Source organism: Phaethon lepturus, unplaced genomic scaffold (assembly GCF_000687285.1).
Source record: "Phaethon lepturus isolate BGI_N335 unplaced genomic scaffold, ASM68728v1 scaffold14237, whole genome shotgun sequence".
NCBI lineage: Eukaryota > Metazoa > Chordata > Aves > Phaethontiformes > Phaethontidae > Phaethon > Phaethon lepturus.
Window position 1 is genome coordinate 10,576 of NW_010551241.1, and position 15,039 is coordinate 25,614.

The 15,039-nt window shown below is 36.9% G+C and overlaps 1 protein-coding gene across 1 annotated transcript in view; it reads right to left on the minus strand.

Moving 5' to 3' along the window:
• Positions 1 to 8,736: 8,736 nt before the first annotated feature.
• Positions 8,737 to 15,039, minus strand: part of LOC104623681 (homeobox protein MOX-2-like) — a 51,045-nt gene continuing 44,742 nt past the window's right edge. Inside the window, exon 6 of the mRNA XM_010290850.1 lies at positions 8,737 to 10,041. Within this exon, the coding sequence (XP_010289152.1) occupies positions 9,817 to 10,041 (225 nt within the window). The 3' untranslated portion in view covers positions 8,737 to 9,816. The remainder of the gene's footprint in view (positions 10,042 to 15,039) is intronic.

A 15,039-nucleotide genomic window follows, 5' to 3' on the forward strand; every position in this document is an offset into this window, starting at 1 on the left:
CTTCACTTGATTTTGTAATAGACAAATACACAAAAACAGATCTTAACTGTCCTTAAAAATAAGATATCCTTATTGCCTTAAGCATCACAGCATCACTTGTAAAATGAAATCTCATGTTTTATGGACATGCTTGTATTTGAATTGGAGAAGATCAGTGTGGATCAATGGGGGATCAATGTGGGAACTGAGCTGATGAATTTTTTCCAGTACCTTGTCATCCTTTCTTTGCATTTGAGAGATACAATGCCCAGGCATGATTTTACTGATGCTAGTCTGGGGAATTTACCATTACTCAGTTAATATGTGAGACATAGCTGCCAATTCATAGTTACTAAAAATCCTAAATTGTATTTTTTATAAGTACTTATTGCAATCATATTTGTCTTTCCCAATTCACTTAAAAAAAAAAAAAATCCACACATTGTTTTCCTTCCAGAGGAGTAAAATCCATTGTCCCAATTAAAATCCAGCTTTTATAATTGCAGTAATCAAAGTGGTGCTACGTAAGGAAACTGCAGTTGCAGTCGGATACATCATTATTCACATTCACTTCTTTCGTTGTCACTCCCTGAATTGTTATACAACTGTGAAGTTTCACCTCAGAGAGAGCTGCACAGCAGTGATAAGCAAAAACAGGGACAATAGGTGCTTATGGTTTGCATAAAGCTGCATATACCTTTCAGCATGATTCTTTAGATGTCAATTTAAATACCTGGATGATAATATAATCTTTTGCTGTCAATATTTCTGAGAAACCTGTATCTGCCTTGGTCCTCGAAGTTTTATCAGACTCACCAAAGATGACTCCAAAAGGACTGTTCAGTGAAAAAGCCTTTTTTTATATCGTTGTGATTTTCTCAGGTAGTGGAAGGTGTTCGCACATATCTTGCAAACGTGTTAAAAGACTATCGTCTCCTGCTAGAATTAAAATAAATCTCTGTATTGAACTGTCAAATGCTACATCCACAAAGTCATTCAGAAGGCCATTGTAGGATGGACTCAGTCACAAAGTTATGGCTTCATCCTCATGTAATCCACAATGCGAGCAGGTATGGGATGGATTTTAGCCATCAATACATTACAGCACAGGAACAATTTCAGTGCAATTTTCAGCTTTTTTTTCCTTCTTTTCTAATCAAAATATGTTTCTCTAAGCCTCTATTCTGCAAATTTAACGAAGAACCCATTCTAACAAGTAAATACTGGGATTTTGATAGGTATTCAACCCAGGCCAAGAAAGGTTTTTAGGGTCTTTTGGTTTTGTTGTGTAATGAAATGTCAATGGTATATTTCAATAAATGTATTCATACAAAGTCTGCTTTTAATTTCACGAGATCCTAACTCCAGCTTCATCAGGCTTATCTTCGTGCCATTGCTGGATCTTTAATTCTTCTTTTGTTAGTCTCTTAAGAGTCCGTATAACTTTTAACAGGAATCTGGCTGAGCCAAAAAGGAAATCATCTCAATAATGCTGCATGCCAGTGCTTTGTGTACATCTCATTATCACAATATGCTAAGTCAGTCAGAGGATAAGCATGATATTGAAAACACAAGAGGAAGTCCTTATGAAAGTAAAACTGCTCTTCGTAGTAGAAGATTGGTAGTTCAAAATCATCCAGATGTCTCAGGGTTGATCAGAAACGTAACAGCACTAGATACTCCGTTGCTTACAGGACTGCTCTTTGTCTCAGTGTCATATCAATCTATTGTAAATATTTTGTCAAGGGTTCTGCATAGGACTGGGGACAAAGTTGGATTACTTTCATCACTGATAAAGCAAAGAATGCAAAGTCTTACTGTCAAATGGAGTAAATGTGCCTATGCTTTCCTCATCCTCAGTTTTTAAACCACTTTCAATGTCATTCACACCGAATGCCAAGATTACAAAGAGTAAAAGGACTATTTATTCAAAAGACCCTCTGAAAATGGCATAGGAAATAGGAAGACTTGCATTTATAATGGTAATCCCACACCTCCTAACAACACTCATCTGCTAAGGAGAGAGAAGTATTGTAACATCTGTCTCAGTGTGGTGAATTTTCATCTTCTGTTGGGAGGGCTGATGTCTTGTAAGGAACAGAGGAGCAGACTAAGTATTGTAAGTGAGAGGCGGCAGCAGCGCTTATCCTGGGAGCTGGGGCTCATGGATCAGTTGAATGGGTGCCTGCAGCCCCCACGTGTTGACTCTGGACCATTAACCATCTTATTAATTTTCAAAAAGCTTTAAAGCATGAATGTTTTGGAGATTGAATATAGGTGAGAATTTGCAGGTGTCATTCACACAATACAGCCATCTTCCACACTCCTTTCAACAAACAGCTCTCCCAGTCTATTAAAGCACAGAAGGAAATTCTTTCCATCACCTTTTACCCTGTCTGAAATTTCTGAGAGCATCAGGATTTTTAACATTTTGCAAGATGGCAGTGCAAACGTAAAGGAACAGAAAGTCGGTTTATAAGAATTAGAAGGATATTTGTTTTGGAAAATTTATGCGCTTCATTCAGCCCACATCCTTTACCTTTCAGTTTTTGAGTGTCACCAAAATATATACTGCTGCATGAGTCATCTCAATCCTGTATCAACCAACATTTCAATTCTCTGTAATATTGTGTTCTATTCTTTTGGGAAAAACAGCATACAAGAACAGGGCAATTTTAAGCAATTGGAAGGTTATACCATGGTTGACACCTGACTTCACTTTAGTAACACCTGCCTGAAGAATAATTAGCAGGCCACTTTTAGAAAAAGAACTTCCATACACCACAGATGGCATTTTTCATACCAGACAGGCAACGATGTATGTTGGAAGTGAGCCAAACTGTCTGCAAAAACTGTGAGAAATTCAAGACAGACATCTGAGTGGAAGGAAAGTTTTACCTTCCTCGACACCCCTACCCCCCTGCAACCATTCGGGAACATCTGTTCAAACCTACCTCTATATATAATGTGCTTTATTTTTCTTATCTACTAATGCCACAAATTACAGGAGAAGGAAAGCAGCATAGTGAGTTTCTTTTATATTGATTATGAAACCTACAATTTAATAACATAATGTGATGATTTGCCAGCTATAGAAATCCTGTATTATAAGGCTCTTGTTAGACCCAAGAACAAAATGTTCTTCACTGGCTAGTAATATGGGGTCCTCAACTCACATTTCCATAAAGTGGTCCTAATTTTCACTGTGTACTCAAAACTTTGTTGAAATCAGGATACTGTGTGTCATAACGGAAGCACAAAGTCAACAGTCACTTTGGAAATTATTGGCTAATGTCTTAATCCTGGACTGTTCACTGATTTGTATGAACTTTTGTGTGTACTTTGGGCTAAATCCAAATCCCTGTGAAATCAGTCGTAATCTTTCCATTGCCATCTATACGCTTTAGATGAGGTCTTTTGCTTCCTTAGAAGAATCTTTACTTTTCTTGCAAAAATATTCTATATAAAAGGAGTCCTGAGAATTCTTCATAATATTGTCATCAGAATCAAATGTCTTATGCAAATATGCTAAAATTAGAAATGTAACAGCTCTATGTTCTACTTATTATTGCTTATGAAGTAAAAAATTGTGCATTTTATTTCCAAAGTTCCAATGAATAGGTATATACGTGAGAATTATAGGAATACATATACAAAATTATTTACAATGTGTTGTAATTCCAAACTAGGGCTTTTTTTCTCCCCTGGTAGTTTTTACTCTCTTAAATGCATTTCTGCAGTGATTGAATAAAATTTTTCTAAGGACACTTTTCAAGATAAATTTTTAATTTGGGAAAATGCCCATTTCAGTATTTTCTCAGCTGTGCATGTGACTTTCTTGGCAAATAATGTGGTAAGCATTCAGAATAGGCATATTTCTAAAAACCCTGCAGTCCATAAGAAAACCTAAGTAACAGTGTCTGTATATTCATGGTGACACTAAGGACGAGAATCTGTCCCTAAATACTAAACCACTTTTATAGATCTCTGCCATGTTCTTGGAGCACACTTTTATAACACAAAAAGCATGATATTATCATGTGGTTATGACAAGAAATTTCCTACATAAATCAGTTATTGTGCTGTTTACTTAAAGGATGAGTGAGTCTGAAACTTCTTGGTACTAACATAAAATAAATTTTTACAAGGACAACATTTTAATGGATGCTAAATTTTCAAAATTTACAAACAAAATCCAAATATTAGCAGAAGAGTATTTATGGCCCAATTTTGTTTCTCTCTTGAGAGAGAAGTCTATTTGTGGACTAGTAATGTTATTTTATTAAACATCAGAACCAAAATTTAAATTCAAGTATATAACCTTAATAGGTATAATCAAAATAGGTAAAAATATCTAAAATAATCACACTGGTACACAAGAATATGAAGCCATTTACAGAAAGAAAAGGAATGTGGCAATATGTTTTATTGCAGTCTGTTAGTCCTCTGAACAGAACTAATGCTGTTTTAATTATTATTTAATGTCCTGGATCACATTCTTACACCTTATCTCAACTGTATCTTTCACTTCTGCTTTCAAGAACCACATATTTAGTCTTTGTTAGCGTGAATCCTTTTAGGGGAAGGAGTCAGGGTCACGAGGGTTGGAAAAGGTTGTCATAGAAAGCATTCAAGGACCAAATAAGATAAAAAAAGAACAGAACCAAGTCCTCACAGCACATTTAGTAGGGCACTGAACCTAATTCCAAAAGGCTTACTGGGCGTATGATACAAGGTGGCCAGTACAAGTTACTTGAGTCCCTTGTCATTTATCTGTTAAAAAGGCTACTTCAAAACTTACCTTTCTTTAAAAAAACCTTTGAAGTCTGTCTACAGAAAAGCACTGCAAAAAAGGGAGATATGATTATTTCTTACTACAACTACTATTTAACAAGCTCTTCATTTACAACATCTTTTGGGGTCTTCTCTGTTGATACTAACCATGTCTACTGCCCAGGTGATTGTTTTCAACTGAATGAAAGTAAAATTTCACCAAATCTCCACGGATAGGAGTCATGACAGTTCAGATGCCAGAAAAAGGACAATGGCTACCAGGTCTGCATGGACGACTTGGACTGAAGAAATAAATGGCTGAGAAACTTCTAATACATTTGCAGTTTGTACAGATGACAGTGATAACTTATTATGCCATATGGAGGCCCTGACTAGCAGCCAGTGGCCTTAAATTACATTGAAATTGATTCCTACACTGCAGCTTTCAGCTGTAAATGATGTCAAAAGACTATGGGCTTAAAGTGAAAATGAATAGAAATATATAAAAGCAAATGAGCTCTAATAAATCCTTATTAATCTGAGGCAATAATGTGCATCATCACTGAAGCCCTATGCCAGTTATTGCCAGTTTATCAGCTACATTGCCTTTTTAAAAAGAATATAGACATCAGGTTGTGTACAGAATTCTCCCTTTCAATCCACACACATTACATAATGATATTAAATTACAGTACATAGTTAGTTAAACATTACTCTTTAAAATTTCTTGAATCTTGTAGCCGATCTTAAATACTGCATGTACTCTATTAAATACAAGCTCACCCAAGAGACATAAACTGACTGAAGCCAGGAAATTCTAAATGAAGGCTCAAGCTGACATTTTGTCCCTAACTTATATCCTCATAGCTACTAAGAGTGCACGTCCTAATGGTGTTTCTTTCTTTATTTGTACAAATAATATTATTGCAGCAGTCAGAGCCTTCATTTAAGAAAGCAGGGTACATAAACTACCTTGAAACTTGGCCTGTGGTGGAAAGACATAGGTATAGAGTCTGTCCTTCTTGTGCTCCTTTTTTGACTATTTCTGGTTCTGATGAAAAGAAAAGAAGGTCAAGAAAAGATAAGCATTTAAATAAATTCCCAGACAACTTCCAGTTTGTGATTTAATAAATTCAGCCAGCTTGCAATGGTGTAATTTTAACCACACCTCTTGAACTGCTATCGTCAAAATAAATCTGAAAACAATGAAGCCATAGTAAACGAAACCACAAAATAAAAACTGAACAGTCATAAGGGAAGAGAAAGAAACCCTGCAAATAATATATAGCCTTGTACCCCAGAGACAGCAGAAAACAGAATTCTTATCATCCATCGTGCTGAAAATTAAAGTGTTAAACATTTCTACAGTCAGTCAATTATATTTTCTGTGTATGTTTCCTAAGAGTACACATTTCGGTGTCTGGCTCAGTGATACGCTAACAACAGAACATCAAAGAGAGGTAGACTCTGGGCAGATACAATATCAAAATCACTGTAACTCAAAAAATACATCATTAGTCCACAGAAGCAGGATCCATTGACAATAAGTCATGAAAAGTGATTACCCACTATTTAATAACAGGAACTAATAAAGATAAATAAACCAAACTAGGTTTCATCACATTTCACTCTACCACCAAGTGCCTGCACAACTTTGGGCAAATCACAAATCTTAGGGCTTGATTTTGTCCATCTGTTAATTGGTATAGTCTTAGCTATACCATATGGCTAGATTGGTAGAAGAACCCTCTGCTAGTCTGCAGACAGATATAAGACAATGAAGATTAAACAGAATTTCAAGTTATAGTTCAAAAGCCCTTTTCCATAGCTGTTTTCAGCATCAAGATTATGCTAAAACTTTGATATAAAGTCATAATATGTTACAGCAGCTGATTGATCCCGGGGGCTTCAATAAGACAGTTGTTGCGTAATTGGGGTATTCACAACAAGGTGAGACATCACCTGCTTTGGTAAGTCCTGAGCAGACCGGCTATCCCATGAAGCGGAGTTAAAGCGCAGGGTGTTCGTTGCTATTATGTGTGGCTTGAATATGAGCTAGCTGATATCTGGAAGAAGCATGTCTCTGTTTCTGTGGGGCTGTGCTTGTAAGTAAATTCCTTCAAGACCATGGTAGGATGCTCGCTGTGCTTAGACTTCATAGCTTCAACTTCTGCTAGTGTGGTATCTCTGCACCACATTGCACTTACCAACGGTCTCCCCACAAAACAGTTGTTTAAAGCCACCGGAGGTCTTTAAGTAATCTGAGAGGTCACTACATACAGTTAGCACCTTACAGCCAAATTCAAATACTGAGCTGATTTTAAAGCATAGGAGAAGATCGGTTTTGTTAGTTGTCTTTTTCTTCTGTAATATAAAGTTACATAATTTGGTCCTTTGTTTGAAATTTCATTCAATTATCTAAACAAAAATTCTCCTAGCACTGCAAATCCATTTGCACGTTTCTCTCTCTTCAACCTGTCCTTTAGTCTCAACAGATTTAGTTAAAACTAGGAAAATGGAAAAAGACTATCTTTCTCAATAGGAAAAAATTCTTCCTGGTAATGAGATTATTATGGCTCACAGATTGCCATCATCACACATATTGGCTGCTCCCTCACTGCAAGCATCCCAGTCAAATCACGATGCCGTTAACAGAGTAATACACCTCTCAAAATGCCTTGGGCTAGGAACACATTGCTGGCGCATTTCAGGTAATGTAAATAAAGCACTTCCATTTGTTTTGTAAAATGTCAGCTCAAACTTGGCTGATCCCTTTTCAGATTCAGTCTTAAACTTTTTATGAAAGAGAGCAAAGAACAATTCTGTGAACCTGAAAAGGCATTTTTGGCAAACAGAGTATTTGAAACACAATAATCTTCTCTCCCCTCTTTACTAGCAAAACAAGTCACATTATATTTGACGAAAACTCTGTTGTTAAAAAATGTTATTTGAAAATTCAAGATGCTTTTTTTCAACATTTCATTCTAATTTTTCATTTTGAAATTTAGCTATATTTTGTTTAAGAGGAAGAAAAAAACAGCCAAGAATGAAAAGCTTTAGTCTGAATCACTGGGTGGTTTTTTCCTGTTTTGATAATCCCCACCACCACCCAAAAAAACTTTCCTATCCATCCATGAAATCAAAAATATCAAGTATTCACAAGTAGTTGGCTTACTTCTCTATCCTACTCCCTTTCTCAGCAACTTTGTAGGACAAAGGCATTTGAAAAAGAACTGAGAAACAAATGCAAACCCCCTTAACTGCTGGAATCAATAAAATGCTCTGAAGTTTTTAAAGAAATGAATTACCCATTGCTTGGATATTTTAAACTAAAATGATCATGACAACAATTAATGTGCAAGAAAGATCAAACCTACAGTGGAAAAGATTTGGAAAACAGACACAGAGTTCTTGATCACATTTAACTTTTATGGTGCCCTACTGCTCTACATAGCAGAGTTCCAGTGAATGCTCACAAGCATTTACTAGGATATGCACGTTTCTTGCTCGCTCTTTCTTTCACTCAGCTGCTTCTATCACACTACCCAGCCCAATTAATCCCCAAATTTTTTTGAGTCATTTTGGTTTTTTCTCCTGAACAGCTTTATTGAACAAAGGCATGATAATATAAGTATGCATCCCTTCCTGATATTTATTCCCTTTCATCCATTTCAACAAGGTCCAACAAAATAACCCTTTATATTTGCTCTAAATCTGGAAAAATGGTTGAACAGACTCTTGTTGTTTTTGGCTGAAGACATCATTAGCTGCTAGATGCCTTTTTCCTGCTAAAGGAAAGAGTTTCCCAAACGGATCAAGGTGAAGGTTTATCCAAGATTAAAAGCCTAAATTTGAAAACATAGCTTTGTGTTGTCCACAGACTAAGTTCCAGAAGACCCAAAAAAAGCAGAGCTGCTTCGGACTTTTGCAAAAAGCACTTTTAAGTATCTTATGAAATCACTGTAGAGAGACCAGAATTATTTAAAAAGGATTATTTATTAAACATATTTCTTTACAAAGTACAATCAATTGTTTGCATTAAATTTTGGATTTTGGTATTTGCCTGTATGTACACAAAAGCTTATAACAGAAAATGTGTCTTGATTTTACACATGGGAAATAATACTGAGTTACCTTCATATTTTGATTTCTACCAACATAAGCAGTTGATAATAACTTTCAGCTTATCTGCTGGGTTTTTTTAGACTGAAGATGAAGCGACAACATTTCTGCAGTGTCAGTATGTATCAATGTACTCGATTATGACAAAGTAGAAATGAATAATGCTTTGGGAAGTTTCCACCGAGCATGAGTGGAACGTGATATTTTTTGGCAGGTTACTGGACTATCCTTATGATCCTAAAAATCATTTTTTGCAGTTATAAGATAAGAAGAATTGAGGAGCTAGGTAAGTTTAATAATACCCTATTAGCAGCAGTTGATAGTAAATGCAACATAAGGTTTGTTTTGTCTGTCATACAAGGACGTGTCCTAGCAGACACTATTGTATTGTTCTCTACTTGAACAAAAGTATCCGCATGTATTGTATGTCTTTGGAAAAACAAAACAAAAATAAAGAGACAAGAAGCCATTTATTGTCATGAGTGACTATTGCCATCAGCTAATATGAATGCATTGCTAAAATTAGTGAAGACAGGAAAATGCTGTAAGGTAAATATATACAGAGTTAAAATACATTTCTTATCCACTAGATAGTGATTTTGTGGCACTGTGGTTTTCAGAATATAACGTCTGTTGAGAGCAATGTAATTTTCAGTGCAAGCTAAAGCAAAAATACCTGCCCGCTGTCATAAACATGACAAACAAATCTGGAATGTTCAAAGTAAGTTCATCTTCCACTTCTCCACTCTTGAGGCACCTTTAAGACATGGCACTTACTGTAAACCATCTAAAAATCAAGAAAAGCAGACACGATAAGCCTGAATTTTCCGTAACAACTTTAAAAATCACTGCCAGAGTCACTTGCATACGTAAACGATGCCTGTGTAAGGCTTGCCAGCAAAGTATCTTTCCTGAGAACGGAGCTGGGACACTCTCTGTGTATCATAAGTGTGCGTGCTCAGAGCTGTGATCGCTGTCGTGGCTGTCGTCGTTCGCTAGTGAGTCCCCCGTGTGCTGGAGACCAGCTGCGCCGATGCCAGAGAGCTCGGAGGGGAGCAGCGTGCCCTTTTTCACGTTCACCAGTTCCTTCTCCCGGGCCGCTGCCCCTTGCTGGCCCCCTTTTACCCGCTTCCACTTCATTCGTCTGTTCTGGAACCAGACCTTTACCTTTGGGGAAGAAAGAGAAAAAAGGAAAATAAAGGTGGGGTCACTGAAGGTAATAACGATCTTTCCAGCTTTAGCACAGCGCTTCTGTACTTTTTCTTTCTTTTAATGTGCCTTTCTGTCCGCGTAGTAAAAAGCTTAGCGAGCCTTCCCTGAAGAGCAGGCAAGCCAGTTTTGGGTAAGACATGAACCCCGGGGATGTGAGGAGAACACCTGCAATGGAGGGAAAGGGGTTACTGCAGGAAGGCAGCCGGGCTATCTGCAGCAGAAAGCTCCACAGGAAGATCTCAGAGCCCTTTAGAAAACATTAAAAAGCTCACATACTCTTGAAAAACATATTAATGCCATTTCACAGGCAGAGAAACAGAGGCAAAATGGTTCCCATGAAGGGACTGAGCAGAAGAACCTACTTATCGCGTAAGACAGAGCCCCGTCTGGTGGCGGGGACTGCTGCCCCTCATCCTTACAGTGCTTTTAATTATCCTTCAGAGGAGGGTACTTACTTTGGAAAGGAACTTGCACTGAAAAGTTTGCATTGCGTTCAGCCTGTCTGTTTCTGTAAACTGGTGGCGAGTTTCAGGTGAAGCACTTTAAAAGCTCTTTATTTTTTTGGTCTTTTTCTTTTTTTAGTTGGCTCATCCACAATTCTACTACATTTATCCGTACAGCCTGGTCAAATTTTTCAGACAAATAAATACCCCTAAAGCCAGAAGGCAAGGCATTTATAAATTTGAGTCAAAATTCCAAAAATGGAAAAGAAATTCATAGCATGAAAGATTAAAAATGTATCTGTATTTAAGTCACATTAAACCCCAAGATTTTACTCCAGCTGAAACTCATTTCCCCTCCTCCCCTTCTCTGTATAGAAATATATGGGGGGAAGTAAACCTAAATTATTTGCACAGTTCTAAAGTACCAGCACTGCAAACCACAAGGACTTTTTTTCAATAGCCAAAAGAAAAGAAAAGAAAAGAAAAAAAAAAAAAGATGTGCATAGCATCTGTCAAATATATTAGACCAGATTAAAGGCTGATTTCAAATCAAGTTAAAATATTGTCACTGAAAATAGTATGAATAGAAGACTGTTGGATTTGATCCATTTAAAGTTAATGTTGCTAAAAAATCTCTTGCGTGTGTGCCTGTGCAACTCTTCACGTGAAGGTTCCACAGAAAAATAAATGATGTCTGCAACTTTTCACTTGGAAAGAAAGCAAGGAAGCTTGCAATGTTGGTGTATCCTCTGCTGCGTTTAGCAGAATGTGTTTCAGAGTTTTAAAAGAAACAGCAAGGAACAGGCACAGCAGGACATATTGTACAACATGAGTAATAGAGCCACAAAAATGCTGTTTTGCTGAATCTGTCTTATACATCCAGGAAACATCGCAGTGTTTAACCTTTACTATCACTTTGAATTTTACATTAAAATCTTACTACAGCTGAACTGATAGTTAATGTCACTATCTGTATGTACGTATGGGGGAAGGAAGAGACATATATTTATTTTTTTATACTCTATTCCTGTTAAAGCCAATGCGAGCTGTTAAAGCCAGTCACTTGGGAACAGAGCAAAATGATTCCAGGTTAGTTAAGAGCCTCAAAGTACAGCACATCCTTTCCTTTAGTCAACTCATCAGAGCCAAAGAATCTGGCTTATAAACTGAAATGAGTGTAAAGGGGAAGGTATTTATTACTGGCTGCTGTGATGCTGGGAATTACCATACTCGGGTCACGTATCAGAGGTGTCCATGGAAACAGTGTCTTCAAAAGGCTACAGCACTGGCAGCTTTCTGGAGGAAGTTAAGATGTCATTTTGTTTGTTTTTTAAGTCTATGAAGTTTCTCTTCCAAAGACGCTACTCTAGTGGTGCCAGACAATGCCGAAGATGCAACTGCAGTCCTAATCTAAACATCAAAAATAACACACTTTGGATTCAACCCAGTACTGCAGAATATCATCACTCTTCTTCTGAAATAAGGGTCAAGAGAATTGTATTCAGTAAGAAGAAATTACAGGATTGTAGTGATGTTTAAAAGATCTAAGCACTTCTCCAGATATTTTTATGTCCTTCAGTATTCACAGAATAAGTCGCAGCATTGAAAGCCTGAAACAAAATACCAATGTATACAAAAAATGGTATCAAGAAAAATTACAATAATGCATTTGAAGCAAAAATTTCAATGAACAGCCTGGATTCAACCTATTTTAACCTACCAGAACAAGAGAGATCCAGGCAAACCACCTTCCAAAAGCATTCATTTCATTTTTGGACACTTGAGAAACTGAAGCTAATAGTCCTACAGCCATTGTCAGAAACGAGCGTGAGCAGGATGATTACTGCCTGGCTCCTGATGCAGGTGCTCATTTCTGTTCTCTTCTCACAGACAGAGTTAAACTCTCCTATTTGTTGGCCTGACATATTTTTACCATTTTCTACTCCAATTTAACAAATTATTGTTTTTTGTTTTTTCTTGCAGTATTTTGTGACTGCTGCTTTTTATAATACGAGTCACTTCACGAAACCACAGTCAAGAGCAGTCTCTCTTCTTGAGTGTTAAACCAATCAGGAGAACTGATTGGCCCCAGCTTCCAGGTAGTGAGTAGCTGAGAACAGGCTGGGGATTACCTCTTCATTCAGATCTCCTACCCTCAGACTAGCTCATCCGACCATGCCCTGAAATGCCTCCACCAGGGATGAGTCTAGGTCGGCATCTGTGTATTAGTTGATATAAATCAATTAAAGGCCAACCCTTTTCAAGGATAAGTGCAAGATACATTTATAAATTCCTCAGAGGATCCAGCATGCAGCGCTGTTTCTGCACATGACCCACTGTCTGGGAAACATGGCATTTAAGGAAAGTAGGTCTGAAAGGACTCCAGCTACCTTTGCACGCACTCTCTTGAGTGCAGGGGGAAGAGAGTAACCCTGGCACTTCCATAGGAGGATATATACTACTGACTGGCATACAGCTTGTCAGGCTTCCTATAAAGAGGAAATGGTAACAATTTAAAAAAAAAAATTTAAATGATAAAAAAAAACTTTAGGCTTTTTTATTAATGACTTCAAATAATCTGCATCTGATTTACTTTGAGAATATCAAATAAGAAATTTCTTTATTTGCTTATGTCGAAGATTGTTTCCAGAAGTTAGAAATAAAGTATAGTGAAGTTTATCGTTGAAAATATTATGAGTTTGTTTTTATGTCGTTTGCTGCATTGATGTACAGCGGGACTCTTCTACAAGGGAATACATAAGGTATTTTGTATATATATTTCTTTATGACCTCCATTATAAAGTACTGAAATCCACTTTTGACCTCATCCAAAGTACACTAATGTCAGTGTGAGTTTTTCCATTGAGTTCAATGGACTCTAGATGAAGACTTTAATGCTCGTGTGCTAATAATATGAGACAGGTCCTTCACTTGTTATTTCCTCTAGAGATCAAATTCAGATACTGGAATTCTGAACTTCCTTTGGAGCTGAAGAGTCAATTATGGAGGGTATAGTTGTTACCGATATGTGATCCAGCTATATTTTAGTAATGGGAAGGAAGTGAAGCAAACTTTGTGTGAAGTACTTCAGCATGTCAGTTTATCTGGATTCACAGAAAACTGTTTTTCAAACACAGGACTCATTTGAAACTTACGGGTGTTGCAAAAAACATGCATTAGAACAAAACAACCTGAGAAAGAAAAGGAGAAAGGAGAAAGAAAGAAGAGAGAGAGACAAAGAGAAAGCAAGACTGAGAGAAAGGAGATAATTACCTGAACACAATAAGGAAAAAAGAAATAAAAACAAAGCAGAGATAAGAAGTCCTTACTGAAGTGAACTTGAAAAACTCTCAAACCTCTTCCTGTGAAAGAACCAGCTTGTGCCATTTACAACTTTTGCAAAAATGACATCCTTTTAAAGTAGTTTAAAGATCTGTTATGACAAACTTGATACTGTAGGGCTTTTTAACCTTTTTTGAAGTCTAAGTTAGCTCCAGCAGGAGCTGAGAGTGCTCACCACCTCCCAGAATCAGGTCCTGATTGCCTATTATTTATTAAAATGCACTCCCTCTTCTCCACCCTCTGACTAGCACAACTTAACTGTATAAAGCAAGCATATGTATGTATGGAAAACAAAGGAAGTGGGGGGAAATAAACTGTATTAAAGATGATGGTAGCATTAACAGCTGTTTCTAAATCAGCACTTATGAGCGAGTCTATTGAGCACATCTGCTTACTGGCACGAAAGCGCAGTTTCTTTTCCCTTAGTCAACAAGTTGTTTAGCATCTGCATCTCCACATCTGATGATTAGACCGTTACTTAAGATACGAGTAAATGATTTCACATTGCACATCTCCTGATGTACAAGAGAAATGTTTTTGCTGTGACCAATTTATTTTAAGGTCTACTCTGTAGGAATCATGGGAGGAGATTCAAAACAAGGGGGTTGACATTGTTAATGTCTACATTACGAAAGTGATCATTATATACTTATGATATATAGGTCCTTAGTAGGCTAAAGGGCCACATTTTGTTCTGTCTTGCATGTATATCTTTAATACAACTTCATGATGTGGACAGCCATGCATCATTTTGGTTCCAAATGAGCATATCAGCTAAATTTCTGATTTAATACTCCTTCTTCAACAGAGCCCTTCAGTATCATTAACTTTAAGAATAGCTGACTTCTACCATGCTCTGTAGAATGCAGATACTTCCTTTTGACATGGGATTTTAGCATTCTGTACTTACAAAGAAAAACTAAACAGGTTCTATAATTAATAAGTATTTCTTAATAAAGACATTCTTGCCTGAAAAATTAAAGCATGACTGAATTCAAACTACCTTAGTTGCACTGTCTGCTGTCTGTCTTCTTCTAAGAAAAAAGACATTTCTCTTTAAAAAAGCTCTTTTCTGAAATGAAAGATTCTTTCCTAAAATGAGGTTTCTATTCCAGGTTTAATGGCACGAGTCCCAAACGAGATTAAAATTTGAGGCCTGATATCTCGC